The sequence below is a fragment of the Dendrobium catenatum genome, unplaced genomic scaffold (assembly GCF_001605985.2).
Source record: "Dendrobium catenatum unplaced genomic scaffold, ASM160598v2 fragScaff_scaffold_1573, whole genome shotgun sequence".
In the NCBI taxonomy this organism is placed as follows: Eukaryota; Viridiplantae; Streptophyta; class Magnoliopsida; order Asparagales; family Orchidaceae; genus Dendrobium; species Dendrobium catenatum.
This window is the reverse complement of record NW_021320035.1, coordinates 491193-511414: the sequence shown is the minus strand read 5'-3', so window position 1 is coordinate 511414 and position 20222 is coordinate 491193. Positions and strand designations below refer to the sequence as shown.

General features: G+C 33.8%; 2 protein-coding genes and 1 non-coding gene across 3 annotated transcripts; all 3 read right to left on the bottom strand.

The window, feature by feature from the left end:
* Nucleotides 1-3446: 3446 nt before the first annotated feature.
* LOC110103179 (fatty acyl-CoA reductase 2-like) lies at nucleotides 3447-6321 on the bottom strand. The gene is made up of 9 exons (XM_028700675.1): nucleotides 5907-6321; nucleotides 5717-5820; nucleotides 5432-5631; nucleotides 5239-5339; nucleotides 4994-5150; nucleotides 4423-4584; nucleotides 4248-4329; nucleotides 3689-4068; nucleotides 3447-3609 (listed from the first exon to the last, which is right to left on the bottom strand). Exons 1-9 carry the CDS (start codon nucleotides 6319-6321, stop codon nucleotides 3447-3449), a joined length of 1764 nt encoding a protein of 587 aa, XP_028556508.1.
* Nucleotides 6322-6986: 665 nt separating this feature from the next.
* On the bottom strand, nucleotides 6987-7058 carry TRNAG-UCC. The gene has a single exon. It is a non-coding gene; the product is annotated as a tRNA-Gly (tRNA).
* A 650-nt stretch (nucleotides 7059-7708) lies between these two features.
* On the bottom strand, nucleotides 7709-19153 carry LOC110103199 (histone-lysine N-methyltransferase ATXR4). Its single transcript, XM_020831809.2, has 8 exons — nucleotides 18801-19153; nucleotides 18589-18711; nucleotides 12948-13003; nucleotides 9710-9836; nucleotides 9148-9217; nucleotides 8874-9053; nucleotides 8288-8359; nucleotides 7709-8207 (listed from the first exon to the last, which is right to left on the bottom strand). Exons 1-8 carry the CDS (start codon nucleotides 19071-19073, stop codon nucleotides 8089-8091), a joined length of 1020 nt encoding a protein of 339 aa, XP_020687468.2. The 5' UTR covers nucleotides 19074-19153; the 3' UTR covers nucleotides 7709-8088.
* Between the last annotated feature and the right edge of the window lie 1069 nt (nucleotides 19154-20222).

Below are 20222 nucleotides of genomic sequence, written 5' to 3'. Positions count from 1 at the left end.
GATGCCCTAAGATATACCTTTATGCAAGTATCCTCATCTTCTTTAATCAGCCATGATGTTTCAAGCAGTACAAAATTAGCAGGGAACAGTGATAGGCTTATGATAAGAAATCCAAAAAATAGGCTTATCCGGCATACCCATGGGTGTGAAAACCATTAAACATTGGGGCTTTCACCCACCGGAGAGTCAAACAATTCTAATTTCGGCAATCCTAATATTATCTCATTTGTAATCGTGAGCAACCTGCATGATTGTTGATAATGGTTTTCTCGTGGACAGTCAAGTTAGAACACAACCATTTCAATTATTTTAGGAGACAAAAGTTCCTCCATGCTAACTTCGGCTTTGTTTGGGACGACTTTCTTACTGCTTTTTAAATCAACTTCTTAGTATAAAAATTTTAAGTTTTACGCTAATTTTTTTTTAAAGAAACAATAAAAAAAAATCACCCTAAACGAAGCCTTCAACATATACCACTTCCTGAAAGTCAAAGATGCAGGATTTTCCGAGTGCAGTCAGATCATCCGCAAATTGATGGACATCAATATATGACACCTTCATGAGCTCATTGGGGCAAAACAATTCACCCTTTTTGCTCCCACTACATTCTTTGCACTCAACTTCTTCATTGAGTTGAAGCCTTTTTGATCAAGAGAAGATTTGCAAAAACAAAATTCGTTGCAAATTATTTCTACTTCATCCATTTTTTGAATTCACAGGAGAAAACTAAGATGGACCTGTCAATTTAATTGGGAGGAAATTGAGAAGTTTCCTAATTAAAAGGAAGCTGTTTAGGAAGGTTCTTAATCAAAGGGGAATTGTTTAGAAAAAATTTAATTGCCATTGAGAGGGAATTATTTAGGGTAAGAGATATAATTTGATTTCAATATCTAAGAGGAAATTTTTAGGAAAAGGGAGGAGGAATCAATGGGGAATTGTTTATATAAATTTTAATTACAATTGAGAGAGAATTATTTAGTGAAAGTTATTGTGTGTTCTTCTCCCTAGTTTTCTCAATTTCTACATCCACATCCTATCAAACTACTCTTAACATCCATCTGAGACAACAAAATATGTATATCATCAAATCCTTAAAGTTACCATATCATTTCACCGACTTCTCATAAATCATCTAAATGCTAAAAAGGAAGACCAATAATTAAAATTATAAGATAAATACTAAAAACTAGAGTGCATTTAAACATAAATAGAAGCCAACAAATGCTACAAAATTGGCCATTCATATTATTTTCAACTTCTATTTAAATGTCCTATATTGTAGCAACCTTAATTTAAATTATTTTGTTTATGTTTTTAACATGGAATAAAATATATTTGATTTTTTAAAAGCATGTTATTTTTTATTTTTATTAAGTGATTTATGAGGTGGTGGTAATGATCTTTAGCAATTGGACCGAGCACAAACATAATCTTCATACAAGAAGTTAAAAGAATAGCCTCCACAAGAGTTAATCAAAGTACTTCTTTCCTGTTTCCTTTTACCATTTGGCATCTCTACACAAAGTTGTTCTCTTTCTTGTCATCCTTAGACCAATTCCTCCTTTTCTTGAAAATATCATGATGGAATCTAAGTATTCTGTAATATTTAGTTTTTTTTTTATCCGAGACAAAATGAATAAGTGTTCAATGGATGAAAGAGTCCTGGTCGGGATGAGATTACAGAAACCTCAAAGAACTTATTTTCTTTCATGGGATCATATCCCATGATCGAGTATTTCTTCAACATGTTATTCTTCTTCACATTCTCAATTTATCTTCTATAGAGGTGAAGGAGCGAGATGAATTCACAGGCAAATCCTTCACCATGTATTCATTCTTGGTGCTGAAATACGTTTTCATGGAGAATTCATTGCCTTCAAGCACATGAAAATTCATCATTTTGGCATAGCTAAAAAGAACAATATTATCAAAATAGATTTCATTCATTCATCATTCCATAATAGATATCACAAGATTGTGTCGTGGTTTCACTAGTTGGTCCAATCCAATTTTTAAACCATGAGTCCTAAGGAGCGAAACCCCTCAAGAAGGAAGTCAATGTTTTTTTATTTTTTTATTTTTTGCATTTAGGAAATCAATATAGGCTAGGGGTATAAATGAGTGAAGTCTTGAGCTTGGCTAGCATATCCCACAATAGGATCAATCTCAATATAGGAGCTCGAGTTGAGCTCAATTATTGAGCTCGAGCTCAACTTGTATTATCAAATCAAGGCTTGAGTTGGACTCGTGAGTTTGGTATGATTTGCCTCTCCTAAATTGTTAAAGCCTCAATGTCAAAGAAGCAAGGAATTCATTAGAGGGGATCATTGGAGAACGGATCAACAAAAAAGTTGCGACTCGAGCTAGTTGGGTAAGGGATTGATCGTGAGGAAGTTGCAGCGAGAGCTCTCTATAGAATTATCAATGGTGATATGGAAAGGAAGTTGAAGCTAGAGCTTGTTGGAGAAGGAATCAACAAGACTTATGATGAGGAGGTCAACAAGAGCCCATCGGAAAAGGCATCGATGGGACCAATAGCATTTGAAGAAGAAGTGGAGCACGAACAAGCTTGGGATTAAGCCAAAGTAGGGAGAAATGTATATTAGGGTTTACCTATCTATTCTAATTGAACTGATTTGCAAGCAAATGAGCAAAAAAATTATCAATCTCAACTCGAGCTAGTTTTGAGTTCGAGTTCATGGCTTGATAATTTTGACTCATGACTTTTGTTAAGAGCTTCGATTGACCTAAAACTACTATTTGACATGCAATAGAACTCATCAAAGCCACTTAGCAAATTCCTTACTTCCTATGTACACCATACTAAATAATGTATGAAGCATAGTCAGCTTGGTGGATTAACAACAAATTCTTGAGATAGAAGCAATTAAGTTGGGATTGAGCTCCTAGAACATCAGAATTGGGCTTGCTCAAATCAAAGTTATTATTTTACTCAATGAAGTTTTAATACTATTCATAAATGACAAAGATAATTTCATAGAATTATTTAGATAGCTCAATGTCCATCACTCATTGGAGTGGGATGACTGCTTAACTAAGCCACACACTATGGATGGAGCCCATTTAGCCTCATTTGTAGTGCTTGGTCATTAAGCCTTTTTTACAATTATTCTATTGGGTAACATTGGTCATATTTGTATTATAAAAAAAGCCGCATTAATATGAATAAGATTGAAAAAAACATATAAACACCCATCTCAATTCTAACATGCATATATTTAGCATTTGTTATACCATCTAAATAACTTAAGATTACATAGTTGAAAACATTGCCCTCATCGATCACCTAAGAAAATGTTCAAGTTTTCAAGGAAAATACTTTTCTTAATGACTTTAGAGCATAAAAAACACTGAAATTTCAAATAATACAAAGGGTTTTTATTTTTTTTCGATTTTTTCATGCTTTAGCATCCACAAGTTTTGAATTATTTCATCCCTCTTCCCTTCATAACATATCTTCTCAGTCCAGGTATATGAACATTAGAAATATAGTCTTGCCAATCTATTTCTCCAACATCAAAACAAAACTCCCTCCTCTCATCCTCAGACATCTCAACCATCAGCTTTTGCGTGTTCGTGTTATCAAACCTGAAACCAACATCAAAACACTCATCATTGGATGCAAATCTTAATTTCAAATTCATGAAAAATAAAGAATAAACCTGACCTTCCACCATAGAAAGTGTATGGTTCATAAATGCTAGCTAAGTATTTGGCTTGATCAACCAACTTCATACAAATGTTCTTGAGATTTTGGGGCACTTTCTCATGTGAGGACATTTTTTGCATTGCATTGCTATTAACATAAATAGAGAATTTGCTTATGTCTTCAAAGAGCTTCATTTGAGAAACTTCAATTGGCCTACCCTTCGAATCTAGGCAAGGAAAAGAGTTAAAATGTTGATAAAGGAGACTTGCCAATTCTTGGAAAACCAGAGGATTCACTATGGAGGAGGCAATATGGTATGTGTGAATTCCTGGCTCCTTTGTCCACCCATGCTTTGCCATGGCTGCCAATATAGCATTCACTACCATATCAGCAGGTACCTAAGACAAAATGATAATTGATTTCAACCTCACCATAAATTGGAATAGTTAAGAGCTTTATTTGGTTGGCTGTGAATAAAAAATTTAAAAAAATGATGATGTCATTTTCACTTATTCTATCCGTAAAAATGAAATTATTACTGTAAATGGTATATTATGAAAAGTATGGAAGTAATTACCACATCAAGGACTCCCTTTGGATCTGCTAAAAAACCAGTAAGCTGGCCTTTACCATAGTATAACACAATAGGATCCATCATTCTGAGGAGCATTAAGTATAATAAATAGTGAGTTGAAAGTGATTAATCATATAAATTTGACAATGTTTGAAAGGAAAACTTTGAAAGAGCTTACCTATTTCCTTCCATCCAACCAGGAAATGGTTCTTTCCAGGTGCTCTCAATAACACTTGGCCTAATTGTGATAACTGGTATATCTCCTCTCATGCTATTGATCACCATCTCTGCCATCGCCTTTGTGAAGACATAGGTGTCTTGCCATCCATAAATCTTTGCCCTATATACAAATTTTAGTTCTTTCACTAAATAAATGAAGTTTCTGATAATATTGCATCTATGGCGATGCTGATGCATGCAGCCTTACTATATACTAAGCAAGTTGTTATCATAGCTCTAAATCACCATCTACAGATCACAGCGAAGGTGACTTAGGCTTCGTTTGAGACAGTTTTTTTCCTATTTCTTGAAGCAGCTTTTTAGTATAAAAATTAAATTTTTTGTACTAAAAAGATGCTTCAAGAATCGGTAAAAAAGCCGTCCCAAACCAAGCCTTAATGATTTCTCCAACAACATGTTTTTTCGAGTGAACAAATGAATTAACTTAAGCACGTATGAGAATAATTTTTGGTTACCTCTTTAGGCCAAGATCCTTCATCTCCTGCATCAGTGATGCATCATCAGAAGACTTCCTAGAACTGAAAGCTAGCCTAATCTCGGCTTCGATGTCCAGCGAAGGCATGGATTCTGCTGAAAGTTCTTGAGAGGTAATCTCCTTTGCTATGCTATCTCCAATGCAAAAAGGCTTTTCCAATACCCTTCCTTGTCTTTTTCCATTCACATAAGCTGGCATTTAAGGAATGAATGAGACCATAAAAACTACAAAGAAGGAAATATCTTTCTATTTTTTATTTGCATTAATTTAGTAGCTGACCTGTTGATACATGTAAGAAAAGCTTTAGTCTTTTGAATCTCTTTGCAAAGCTCAAGAGCCTAAAAGCTCCCATGGTGTTTATGTCAAGTGCAACATCATATCTATATATATTTATTTTCTCTACTAAATCATACTAAAAAATAAACTTCTAATAAAAATTTCTATGACCATAGTATAAATGCTCAATAAAAACCTCTCATCAAAAGTCGTGTTTGCAGCAGAGTTCACTATAACATCAACCTCTTTTGAAATCTCCTCAGCAAGTGATGCCTCAATCCCCATATTAGCTTCTCTCACATTCCCCATAACTGGAACCAACTTCTTCATCATAAAAGTCTGGTACTTGTTTCCATGGATTTGTTGCAATGGCCTAAAGAGTTCTGTATTTAGAATCTGAAAATAAAAGCAAAAAATTAGAAAATCATATAAAATAACACAAGTTTCATAGTCATAAAATCTAAAAGCAATGGATTCATACTTCAGTCTTCACCCTATCAAGTGCAGCTTCCTTGCTCTTAGCCTTGATAAGGACATAAATCTTATTGATATCCGGTGTCGTCCTCAATATCTTCTCAATAAGAACTAAAAGGAGAAAATCATAAATATATATATATATACATCAGAACAGAATGAAGATAACATGATTGCAATGGAATAATTATCATCACCTTTTGCAAGGAAGCCTGTTGCGCCAGTGATAAATAAACTCTTCCCCCTCAAGAACTTTGCAATTCCAATGCCTCTTTCAAAGCCTACCATATTAGTGCTTCCATTTTCTTTATCACATGCCACTAAATCCAGCAGATCGACCTCATTTTGTTCCTTTGATGAGGTTATGTTATCCTTCGTTATCGCCGCCGCCGTCGCCAATGGCCTCTTTGTTGAGATTGGAAGACTAACATTTGGATTCCCAACATTGCTTCTACTTTGACATTGAGCTACCATGTTGTTATCTTTCCTCATTGATAACATCATCAAACCATTAGAGATATGATGATGATTATGATTTACCTTACTAAATGTCGAATGTGTAGGATTCTTCATGAAGGTGTTAACAGAGTTAAGATAATTAGAGATGCCCATGGTTGCTAAAAGTGACTAATTTTGAATGGAATAAATAGGGAACTAAGATGTGTGAGAGAAATGAGAAAGGAATTAGGTGAGAAATCTATAGCTAAAAACCTCCTAAAATTATAAGCAAGCAAGTCAACTAACTAAGCAGATGTGAGAAGGGAAAAATGATAAGTAGATTCTTAAAAGGGGTGAAGTAAAAGTTGGTTCATGAGTGGGTTGAAGAAAGCCATCTTTTTGCCTTCCTCATGCAATGGAGCTGATCAATTTAATTTAGCACAAGTAATAGAGAGGGAAGATTTTGGTGATAGGGTTGAGTTGGTGAGAGAGTAAGGCTTAAAAGTTAGAACTATATTTAACCAAAAAATGTAAAGGATATGATATTTATACTTTATAAATGAAAATCAATAAGCTATCTGTTCAGAATTGTTTGCACTGTTTTTGTTCATTTTATGTTAAATGGATAATAATAAAAAAAATTATTTTCATAAAATATATTACAATTGTCTATATGAGCTTGATTTTTTTTTCTTTTCATTAATGCCCTTTATAAAAAGTACATAAAAATAAATAATTCCCATTAAAGCACATCATTATTATTAACAAAAATTAAAAAATTGGATCAGAGCCTTAATAACCATATAAAATTCTGCATTTCAAAGAAATAAAAGACACCATGCGTTTGCCGGGAGTGGAACCCGGGTCTATTGCTTGGAAGGCAATTATCCTAACCGTTGGACTACAAACGCTTGACATGTTGTTCGTCCAGATTTATTTAACATAACTAGTAAACAATTTCGGTATTCCGGATACTATTTCCAGTTTAAAAGAGATGCAGGATATTAAAAATTTAATTATTTGATTGGAACTTAGAATTTTATGAGTTATTTTACATTTATATAAAAATAAAAACAAATTTCATCTTTTTATTTATGAATAAATTAAAAGAATTAAGTGAGAACATCCATACTAAATTTAGTTTTCATGAATTTTATTTTTTAAAAATTTATTTTGAGATAAATGTGAAATAAGAATTAATTAACCATTCACATCTTATATTTATTTTAAAACAAATATAAAATATTTATAATTATTTAGTAAAAGTTGACAAATTTTTGTGGTTCTATTGCAAGGAAAATACATTCTTTAGACTAATTGTTTTATATTTTTACTTCTTTTACCACCATCAACAACTAATTATTTTAAATATTTATTTCATTAATATAATTTACAATATCATGCTTATGCAACTAACCTCTTGATCTATTGATTAGGAGCTCTGTCTATCAACCAAGAGATAATGAGTTTGAAGCTTGCATATATGATTGTGCGAGTTTAGCATTTAATTCGCTCAAAAGTCTAAAAAAAAGAAAAAAAAAATCAACATACCAAAACACTATTGAATATTGTATGTTACCACCACTGTGAATTTCACTGTTGTTTGATACTTTAGTCATAAAGAATATCATTCTTATTTCTATAATACAATAGAAAGATGACACTGTAACAACACTTAAGAATTAGGTTACAACATATAGGCCAACGACTAGTTGAGCTTTTGCCCAGCTTTACAAATCTTCTCACATGCACAACGTAGTTACATTTTCAGCTTGAGCCTTCTAACATTGAAAAAGATCAGAGATTCAAGCCTGAGCCTTCTAACATGCTCAACTAATCTGAAGCCTGTTAAACCAAAATTCTAACTGAAACCCAAAACCTTCAGAAATGTTTGTGGATTCAAATAGAGATATTTTGCTTGTCTCTGATATTTGCAGCTTCTCAGTCATGGGAGAGGCATCTGAAGCAGCGACAATGAAACCCAAAACCTTCAGAAAGAAGTTTCTGACGAGCAGCACAATCCAAGCTTGCATCAAGGTAGCATATGCGGAGCTCCTCACCTGAGAACAAATTGGTTGTTCATACTATGGATTTTGTGTGCTATTCAGAAGCAAAATTATGCATAGAGTGAAACTGAGACCTTCTTCAATGTGACGAAGAGCTTTCAGCTTTGCAAATGCACTGTCAATCCATACTATGTGCGTATTAGGATCTGCAAAATGTTTGTAGATGCAAATTTATCATATAAATTTGGTATAACGTATAGATGTAAATTATATCTAAGCATGCAACATAAATTAATAATAATTTATATTAAATTTATAAATTTATATATAAACTAACATTATATTAAATGTAAATTAAATTTAAAAATTAAATGTGTTTAAATTTAAAATTACAGAAGATATTATTTATGTATGATTTTTTTTAGTTTTTAATCACAAATTTATATTATTGCATAATTATTACATCATTAATATCTCATTTAGATCTTTAAAAAAAATATTTATATGGCATCTGGTTGAATCTCAGTTGAGCCATTAAATTTTGAACCTCTACTTATTCTTGTTCTATGTCCCGATGTCCAGTCTGATTTTTACAACATTAAGTTGTAATGATACCAAACAAAAACAATTGAGTATGTTGAGTGTTGAATTAAGTGTTTAAAGTTGGGATGAGGCTAACATCCAAGTAAAAAAAGATACCAAGTTTGAAAAAAGGCATACCACAGTCATGATTATAGAATGATGGAAGCATATACAGAGCATTGCCAACAGCAGCTTGAGCTGCAACAGAAGCCGTTGCTGATTCAAGTAGATCTTTATATGAAGCTGCGACTAATTCAATGCGGAATGCATTTATGCGAATCCTTGCCAGCACACCCATGTACCATTGCTTTGTCAGAACTATTATAGTCAAAGAAAAGTTTCTTTTTGCAATAGTTGAAAAACTGTCAACAGATATCAGCACAAATTTTCCCACATCTATGATAAAGGATACATCCAGTTAGCCTTTCATCAATCTGGGCCTTCAATAAAGTCCGTTTGAGCAATTCAAACTCTTCTTCCATCTGAAAGGTCAAAAGACAACATGTATCTCATATAAGTTTAAATAACTTGTACAGCTAACGGTTTCAACAAAAATAAGATAGAGTATAGAAATTATAGAACAGTCGGATAAGAATATTTGCTTGACGATTCTTCGCCAACCATAATATAGAATCCAAAGATGAAGAGAGAAACTGGTCCCACCGTGGTCGTCAGAAACCTGTAGACCTCAGGAAGGACACCGCCGGTCGCCAGATCCTCACAATGTTAATTACAAAGATCAGTTGAGCAACCCAAAAGTGCTCGAGACAGTTTAAGGACCACACTGACAAAACAGACTGAGGAATTCAATGCTTTGTGGGTAAGGGATGATATTTCTTGAGCTACATAATTAAGGGTTTAAAGATACAATCTGCATGGCATACAGTATTACTTCTAACCGGTGTCTCACACCTTAAACTCCCCGCATTAAATCCTACAGACAGGATGTTATGGTAGTCTGAAGAGTCACTCACTTGTGAGACAGCCCCAGGAAGTAACCTGGCTGGTTGGAGTATACCAAGATCATCGGCAGATGCTGCTCCTGATATAACCATGCACGCGAACCGTTTTACCATCAATGGATATTTCAAACCTTTTGCTCTGCATAAGAGAGGAATATGGTTAGGAAATACTAACTGAAAACATTTTTTATCCAGAGAAGCTTTGGTGAAAACCTAACCTCAACTAAAACTGCAACTATTACATGATGCCGTTTAAATGTACAGTATTTAGAGTTGGAATAGGCAAAGATATTTGGACAGATCTTGTGTGAAAATGAGCTAGGTTTGAGCAAGCAGACTAATACAAAGTAGATGCAGAACTTGAAAAAAATCTTGGTTGAATATTCAAATTCAGTAAAACAGAAATTGGTAAAAAGTAAACGATGAAGAAGAACACTCTTGAACACTTTTTATTGGATTATATACAAAGAAAAAGACAAGATTTAGGTGATATGCGATTAGAAAGGTAAATTGATTCTCTCAAACAACCTAGACGCCTCTAGGAAGCCCTCAAAGAAAAGAAATACAACAAAATACAGCTCAGCAAAAGTACACTCTAAACCCTAAATAACTCCCCCTTTGTTGGGGAGATGATGAGTAAACAACACAATGACAAAAAAAGCAAGAAAGTAAAAGCAGCAGAAAAGTAAAGGACACCAGAATTTAATGTGGAAAAACCCAAAATAGGGAAAAAAACTACAGAGCCACACCACACCAAGAAGTCTGCTCCAAAATTGGGAGAAATAAGTACAAATCTCTCTTCTCACTCATTCTCTCATTTCTTCTCTTCTCACATACATCGTTCTCAATGTCTACTTACTAAAAATACAAGAGAAAGCCAAGCAAAATAATCCCAAGGGACGCAATCCTTCAGAAAAACGAGAAAGAAACTAGTCCAGTCCATCTCGCACCGTTGCAACACCATTTTGGGAAGTGGGTAGATATTAGGTTGCGGTCGACGAGGCACCAGAGGTTGTAGTCGGTATTTGGGGAGGTGGGTGAGGGTTCGAGCGGACAAGGTTTGGCACCGGCGAGATATCCATCAAAGCCCTTGGTTGAGAAATGCTAATAAATTTGAAGCCGCCAGATAGCGTAGTTGTCATTGGTGAGCTGAGTAGGGACAGCGAACTCAACCATAGAGGCGGAGAGATTGAAGTTGGGCAGGAGGGAAACAGCTGACTCTTGATATGCCATTGGACAGTATATGGATTGCAATTAAGCTATAGCTCTAATACCATGACAAAACCTACAGCACAGAGTAAGTAACAGAGAGACAAAGAGGAAGAAGATGAAAACTTGAGGGAATATTTTTGTTCTAAATTACTGTAGCATTTATGTAAAATATTACGATACATGAGTGTGTGTGTATATATATATATATACATGGGCGGAGGGAGGGTGCGAAAAGAATGATGAAAAGAGATTTTGATGTAGAGTTGTAGGACTATTTGATTAATTATTATTTAAAATATTTAACAATTTAAATATGATTTTATTAAAACTTTTTGTTGCTAACTAATTATTTATTATCTAATATTAATTATTAAATATCAAATTATCATCTAATTATTTAATTATTTTTCCAATGCTAATAATCTAATTAATTACTGTGAAGGATTTTGCTTTTCCTCGCTTTTTTGCGCAACATAAATGCTACAGCCGCGCACTCATGACAGCGCAGCCAACTAAATCAATATTATATATATTCAGCTCATCTCTCCACTTCCATTCTAAAGCTAAAACTGAAAGCTAAAAGAGGATTGTTTTAGTGGCTTAAAATTAAAAGCCTACAGATAAGGATAGCTCAATTGCTCTAATTTATGTAATTGTGGGCTCCGAAAATTCGGCCTCGGCCTCCGCTCGCTTTTCTTATTCGGCGATGGAGTTTTAACGAACTAAGTTCCGAGGTAAATTTTGGAAGGCAGATGGGTTTGTAGATAAGACACTACCCAGAGATTTCGCCCTCATTTGGTGAGGACTTTATGATCTGAGTTCTGGTTTCCTATAAGCGCAAGCCCCTATAGTTAATTACCCCTCCCGATAACAAGAGAAGAGAGAGAGAGAGAGAGAGTAGAGGACAGTTGATTATAAAAGAAGTGCTAAGCAGCTGATGACAGTGTTAATGCAGATGCAGTGGAGCAGGTCCATAGACTGAGAATGTGGTCCTCGCGGTATGCTGGTAGTGGTCGTGGTGTGCTAACACAAGATACCCTATCTTTAATGATAACAATTGGACCATGACACCGCTAAGATAAAGGAAGGACGGGTAGAGCCTATAGGGTTTGTGACGCTTATTGTCGAAATCTAAATCTGGTTATTGAATGGTTTTAAGAATGGTAACATGTGTAATATGAGTAGGATCAATAGATCACAGTTGAAGTTTCAAGATCAATGTTAATTCTTTAGGTTTGACTAAAGGGTCATCATGTATCTTAAGGTGATCTGATGGTGGTGATTCAAAAGACCATTGCTTAAATCTGCGCTCATTACATAAGGATCATGGAAATATGAATCTTGGTGCAACAATTTTGGATTATATGATTAACTGGAACTGTCTTTACAACAAAAAGCCAAGTTAAACTTAATGTGAATGAATTATGGATTTAGGATTAAGAAACATTTTAGAATACAAAAAGGAAATTACATTCTCATATTTTTAGTTCCAAATGTATGAAAAGAAGAAGGCTAGCCATCATGTGATATTGGTGAAACACCAAATCACAACATTTTTTGAGTTACAATTGCAGTTCAAAACCCATCAGAAATAAAGGGTCATGTGTATCTTAAGTTGCCCTTATGCATACCAGGATGTAGCGCAAAACACAGTTCATTTGTTTTCTTGAAGCTTTGTGCTTCAAAGAAAGAAAAGCAAATGGGTTGGGCGTTTGAACCTTGTTTTGCTCTAGAGCACTTTGATGTGCTAACACAAGCTAAATGGCATTATGTGCTATTTTCTTAACACAATTCTGTAGTTGTTGATCACTTTGTAGAAATACACAATCTATGAAAATGTCTTGATTGTTTTAAGTTTCCTGTTTTGACATTGAAGCAAATATGTGATTTTGAAGAACAAAAAACTTTTCTGAAAAGTTTGGTAAGAATTGCTAAAAACTTCAGCCGTCCAAAATTTTGTGGTTGCACCTGGAGAAGTTATGCAGTATTCGAGAAACAAAGGGCAATGTTAAGCAATGGATTTATCTCCAGAATGTACCTGCAATGATCGTGATAAAGTGACCAATCTGCTTTACTCTCAACTTCACAGCAAGCCTGAAAATTAATAGTAATAAGAAAATGACAATGAACCACTCAAAGGTTGTTGTCTGTGAAGTTTCCTAAAACATACAAAGCAATGCTTGTGAAGCAGAAAAGTTAATTTGGGTATAGAAGAAAATAAATTTGCATTGGAAATTATTTTATGTATTTATAAATAAAATAGAACAGAAAATTTAAGAAAACCAAGATGAATGCATGATAAAAACCAATGTTTTTAAAATCAGATAGGACTGGCCGGTTCAATCATGAACTGGTCAAGTTGTTGGTTCGGTCTAGTTAGAAAATCAAATTCTCATCAACCGGAAAACCAGTTCCGGTTTTGTTGAAATGGCCGGTTCAATATATATTATTTTTTATTTAAATAAAATTTTAATATTGATTTTTTATTTAATTAATTTTTTTTTTAAATTTAAACATATATTTAAAGTTATATATACAGATAAAAAACCATTTTAAAATTTAAAAACTATTTAATATGCATATAATTATATTTGTACTATACATATACTTATATTCAAATTAATGGTTAATCGAGCTTTTTAATAAGCTTTATATTGAGCTTATTCATGAGTTAATCGAGCTTATTCATGAGCTTTAATCAAAATAGTTATGTCAAAATTTTAATATTCTATTTAACTAATTTTAATATTTATTATGTCATACGGTTTGACCCGGGTTGAATCATCAAATTGTGAATGCCTCATTCTTCTGATTCGTTGTCCGTTCTGGTATTCACAACCTTGATAAAAATTAATATATGCCTTCACTACAGGGAAATTGCCTATTACCGGCGGACAAAATCCGCCGGTAACCATGAAATTCCGTTGGTAAAATCCCTTTTCGGGCGAATTTCTGGTCAAAAGTTGTTCGACGGTAATTCTCGAGACGGAAAGTTTATTCCCTAAAAAAAAATCCATCGGATGGTTTCGCCGGACAGTTACCGATGGAAAATCCACCGGAAATACCGGTGGAAATTTTTTGCTAGAAAATCGATACCATCTTTGGTGATGAGAGAACCCAATCATATTATTTTAAAGAAGAAAATCATTTTTGTTATTAGACAAAAAAGTAGGAAATGAAAGTTCAAAGCCACTTTGCCTATATATTTAGTTATGTTTCACCGATACTCCTATTTACGAGGCATGCTGTATCGGACACGTATCAGATATGAATACGCCTCCGATACGGCACAGACACGTGTCGGATATGGCATTATCGTGTCCAATTAAAATAAGATTAAAATTTGACAGGACATGCGTATTAAAAATCGAAACGAAAAATGAGCCCCTCTATTTACCCTATTCATTTCCAACCCCGCTCGATTTGCCTATTCATTTCCGCGGCTTAAGCATTCTCACAACCAGACAACTAGGGTTTTCGAGCGGCATTCATCTTCTTCGTCGTCGTCGAAGGAGTAGCTCGACGATGCGAGCAAGCCAAATGTACACGAGGCCGCGAGCATTGAAGCCTATGCGAGCAGGCCGATGCATGCAAGGAAGCCTACTGGACGACGACGCGAGCATTGAAGGCGACATGAGCAGGCGACGCGAACAGTGAAGCCTCCTGGAAGGTTTGTTTGCAGATTTTTATTTTTTCCAAATTATGCCATGTTGTCTTCTATTAGGATTACTTTGAAAACAAATGTGGCTTTTGATTTTGATATATGAACCAATGTCTAGAAAACCTAATTGCTTTTCTAGTTTTTTTTAACAATAGTGATGAACCACAGAACCAATTTCAACAGTAGTTTTTTTTTTTCAACAATTGTTTGCAGATATATGAACCAATTTCTAGAAAACCTAATTACTTTTTAGAAATTAGAAGTAGTTTTGGAGAGGTCAAGAGTTTCTAATTATGGTAGGATTATATCATGGATTAACATTTAGTCTATCTTATAGGTATTGGTTATAAAAATGATTATAAAGTACATTAAAGTTGGTTGCCTTGTGGTAGTTTTATTGTATATGATAGTTCTAATAGGTGGGACAACTATTGAAGTAAGTGAAAAAATAGAATAACATAGAATATGTCTGTAAGACAAAGGACTTCAAATTAGTGGAATAAAGATTGTGTATGTTATGCTATTTTAGTTGGTATTGTATTTTAAGATATATCTAGAATCTAGATGCAAACCTGTTTGCGTTACTTTAACTTGGTACAATATTTTTTTATCTTTTAATGTAACTTGAGTGTTACACAATGTTATTAGAATAGAAATTTGTAAATAATGTTCAAGTTGGGATGTTATATTATGACCAATGTTGAAATTCCTATGCATGCTCCCATAGTCCCATCATTCATTTTATTTTCACATGCATCGTAAAATTAATATGAGATTAAATTCAATTTTTTTGTGTCGATTCATCGATTATTTCATAGGAAAAGAGCTCTAGTGGCGGAGGAATTGGGTCTGTTGATGGTCCATCAGAGACCAATATTGAAGATAACAAACCTCTGTGGGGTCATGTGGCTAAAATAGGAAAAAACGTTAGAAGGGATGGCAATATTGCATTCAAATGAAATTACTATAATGTCACATATAAATGATCATATTATAGTGTGAAAGTACATTTATTGAAGATTAGTGGTCATGGAATTAAAGTATACCCAAAGATAAACTTATCACAAGTGGCTGAATTACAAAAAAAAATCAATGAAACTGAGCATAAGAGTAGAAAAGAACTTCCAAAAGAGATTCTACTACCAAGAATAAGTTCTTAATTTCTAATTTAATCAAACAAGTCATCATGATGGTGGGGCCTTCAAACATTATCTAGGTCATTACTGATAATGCACATTTTATAGAGCTACAGGTCTACTTGTGGAGCAAATCTATCCTCATATTTTCCGGACATATCATGTGTTATGCATACGCTTAATCTTGCCTTGAAGAATATTTATGCAGCTAAGGATACCAAGGCAAACGAAATTAGTTACAATGAATGTCATTGGATCATAGTTATTGCTGGAGATGCAGGTATAATTAGGAATTTTATTATGAATCACTCTATGAGACTCTCTATGTTCAATGATTTCTCTAATTTGAAAATGCTTGCAGTTGCTGAAACTCAATTTGCCTTAGTTATAGTGATGTTGAGAATATTCAAAAAAAATTAAAAATGCTCTTCAAGCTATGATAATCAGTGACAAATGGTCATGTTATAGGGAAGATGATGTTAGAAAGGCTAGGTATGTAAAAGACAAACTTTTAGATGATTTATAGTGGAATGAGACTGAATAAATATTAAATTTCATAAATTCAATTTATGAGATGTTGAGAGTTATTGATACGGATAAGTCTTGTTTACATCTCATTTATGAGATAAATGAGATGTGGGATTTAATGTTAGCCAAGGTTAAAAAAATTATATATAGACATGAGAGGAACACACTTCATGGAAACCCAAGTTTTTGGGATATTATTTATGCCATTATTGAAGATAGGTGAAGTAAAAGTAATTTACCTTTACATTGCTTGGCTCACTTACTAAATCCCAGAACATTTTAATATATTTTCATTATTATTTCATAATTTATTGTTTAGTAATTATCTAAAACTATTTACTTTTAATGTTATTTGAAGATATTCTAGTAAAAAATGGCTTCAAGAGGATCCTCAACAAGTTTCTCCACAGAAAGATTTAAAAATTTCAAATATGAGCAAGACATGTTTGAAGCATTATTTTCCAAATGAGGAGAAGAGAAGAAGTGTCAATATTGAGCTTGCTAAATTTTTTGGTTATTTAGAGGACTTTGGTGACCAAGAGTCATTGCGTGGTAGGTGGAGAATTGATTCGAAAATGTGGTGGTTGATACATAGAGCTTCAACACCTCTACTTCAAACAATCGCCATAAAATTGCTTGGCAAAGTTTCATCTTCATCTTGTTGTAAAAGAAATTGGAGCACATACTCTTTCATCCAATCAATGAAGATAAATAAAATTACTCCACAACGGGTTAAAGATTTAGTTTATGTGCATACAAACATTCGACTTCTATTAAGGAAAACTCCAACTTATATGGAAGGAAATACCAGAATGTGGGATGTTGCTGGAGATGGATTTGAATCTCTTGAGGATATGAGAATATTAGAAATTGCAAATCTTTCACTTGATGAGCCTGAATTGGAAGCTATGATATTCATTGAAGATGATATAGAAGTTTAAAGACAAACCACTGAAGAAGCTAATCCTATCATTCATTCTGTTGAATAGTTGAAACTTCGTGTGCTAGACAATTTATGTTTTTATTTTTGTACTAGACATTTAAATGATGTTACTTTCTTTTGATATTATAAGCTATAAGGCTACAAATGATGTTTTTTTTTTTTTAATCATTTTAAATATTATGCTTTGAATGTTTTTTTTTTTTTTTTTTTAATTTTTATGTATGATATATAAATTATAATGCCGTGTCCACGCCGTACCTATATTTTTAAGAATTGGCGTGTCCCGTATCCGTATCGTGTCGTATCCGTATCGTGTCGTATCCGTGTCGCCGTATCCATATCGGTGCAACATAGATATTCAATGAGTGTATTTTAAATGAAGGCTTCTTTGGATCCTTGCTGGTGGTGCCAATTGGGGTTTCTAGTTCCGTCCATTTCATTAGCACTTTGATGCTAGAGTTTTTTTTTGCAGTTGTTCTGCTATTGCCTTTAATTGTAGTATTTTTTATTTCATTTTGGAGTCTATAATGATAAATCATCTTATATTTTTGCTAGACTAAACTGGGCAACATTTTGGTTTGATATCTATACTGGGTGTGTGTGTCCATGGACTCACTCATGCCTTTGTCGAGATGCTTACTGTCTTTGATTTTCTGTTTCTACCGAAATGTTGGGGAGTTGTATTGTTGCTTCACTATATAATTCTATCTAGCTGCTTTTTGTTTTCGGGCCTTTGTTTCCATGGTTTGTTGTCAAGGCTCAAGCCGCTATATTTTGACATTTTCTGTTTCCATGGATGGTTCTGTCAAAGCTGCAGCTGGATGTTGCTTTAGCTGGAATTCTTAGGCTTCGTTTGGGATGACTTTTTATTGCTTCTTAAAGCAATTTTCTAGTACAATTATTTTAATTTTTGTACTATAAAGCTACTATAAGAAGCAGTAAGAAAGTCATCACGAACGAAGCCTTAGTCTGCCTACCTTCGCTGCTTTGGACAGTGTCTATGAGCATCTAATTATCTATTTCCATAGTTATTTGATCCCGTTTTGCTCTATTAATTCAGTTTCATGTATTCTGTGTTGATTTTTCAGGTCATTGGAACATAAATTTTCCTCTTTTTGGTCATGGGTGAGGACTCCTATGTATTTTTTTCAAAGGTTTACATGTAAGTTCCTTATAACTCCCTTTTAATCAATGATAGTAGCAGGCCATAGCCCTCAAATTTTCCCACAAATAAATAAATAAACCAACAAATAATTTATCATTGTTTAGCAAAATTAAACAGTTTTCATGCCAAAAAGCTTTCCGGTTTCAATCCTCTCAAAATTATTAAATCTGGATTTACAGGATTACAAAATCCTAACAGTAGCCAAGCAGCCCATGATGCCGGAAAAATAAATAAATAAACGCAAACCTTGGATACATCTCTGCATTCTTCGCTGCAGAAACAGTATGAAGTACCGTCTTCCCCCTTCAATGAGGAAAAAATACCGCTCGAACCATCCTTGTCTAACTTCTTCAAACAATAGCAGCAAACCTAGAGAGATACAAAAAGGGCATAAATTTAGCCTCCAAACCGAATAAATCAAAACGAAAAAGGACATCATTGAGTAGCTGTAAATATACTTGATCGGAGAGGGCGAGAGAAGGGTGGGTTACTAGAGGCTTCGCAGTGTGTATGAGCTCGCCGGAGCCGATGTTTCGGGTGGTAAAGACGCCTCTTCCGGCCGAATCGGTGAGAGATACTTTTATGGGCGAGCCCGCTCTTGCGCCGACGGCCTCCGCCGACATTGAGGAGGTGCAGAAGAGAGCTTCTGTACATGTTTGTTGAAGATTGCGAAAGGTGCGTCTGATCTCGAAGAGAAGGGGGTCAATCTGCGACGAAACCCGCCGAAGCATAACCGCTCTGCCACCGGGGAAAATGGCTGCGCGGAATATTATCAATATTTGCTTGAATCATGAAGAAACACTATTCATTTTTTACTTTTTCATGCACACTAAATATTTTACAGTATAGATTTTGTTGATTTATAGATTCTTTTATATGAGATATTTCTAAACTTTGTTTGTGTTAGTTTTTTGTTTTAAAATAATTTTTTAGGTAAAAAATCTATTTTATCGATTAGAGCTTATATAATATATCCTTACTAATGATAGATTATTTAAGAATAAATCATATTGATATGCTTGTCAAGGCATGCATTAGCTCTTATGACATGAGATTATACAAAAGATGAATGACACACATACACATAAATATAATTGTGGGTCTTTAAAATGATGTTTTTCTACAGGTCAGAATGTGAAGGAGACAATCACACTATCACGTATGACAAAACGGTCATATGCCTTTACACTCTACGCAAGCAAATCAATGGAGAGCATATAGAATTATACATTTGATTATCCATGGAGAATAGTGACTTTCGCTTACACACCTCGATGAATAATATGTAAAACTCAATAGTCACGAGATTTTTGTTATTTGATACATCAGCTCGAATGAAGTTTATTTGATGTGGGTTTAGATTTCTCATAAGCATAAGCCCATATGGTTAATTACATCTTATGCCTTGACCTAATAATACTCTCGATGAAGGATACTATTTTATTCTCTATAGATTTGGTGCATAGTAAAATATCTAGCACTCCTCATGCAAGTGAAGATGAGCTCAATCAGATATTTTCAACATATAAGAATCATATAGTCACTTGGTCTAAATCATAGTAAACACTAATCATCAAACAATAAGTAATAAATAGAGATCATAAATATAGTTGTATTCTACAATACACCCCAGAAAAATGAAAAAAATATAACTGAGCTCTATCATAATTACAACTTAGCCTAAATTTATATATCGCTGAAATGATGTGTGGGATCTTGATTGATCTTCATACATATGGCTTCCTTCCTTCTGAAATACTCACACGCATACAAGGCTTTCCTAACTAAAATTACATTTAAAAAATTTGCATAATCACCCTACAAAATAGAGATTAGCACAATTATAATAATAATCACACATTCACATCAAAACTTAGTCC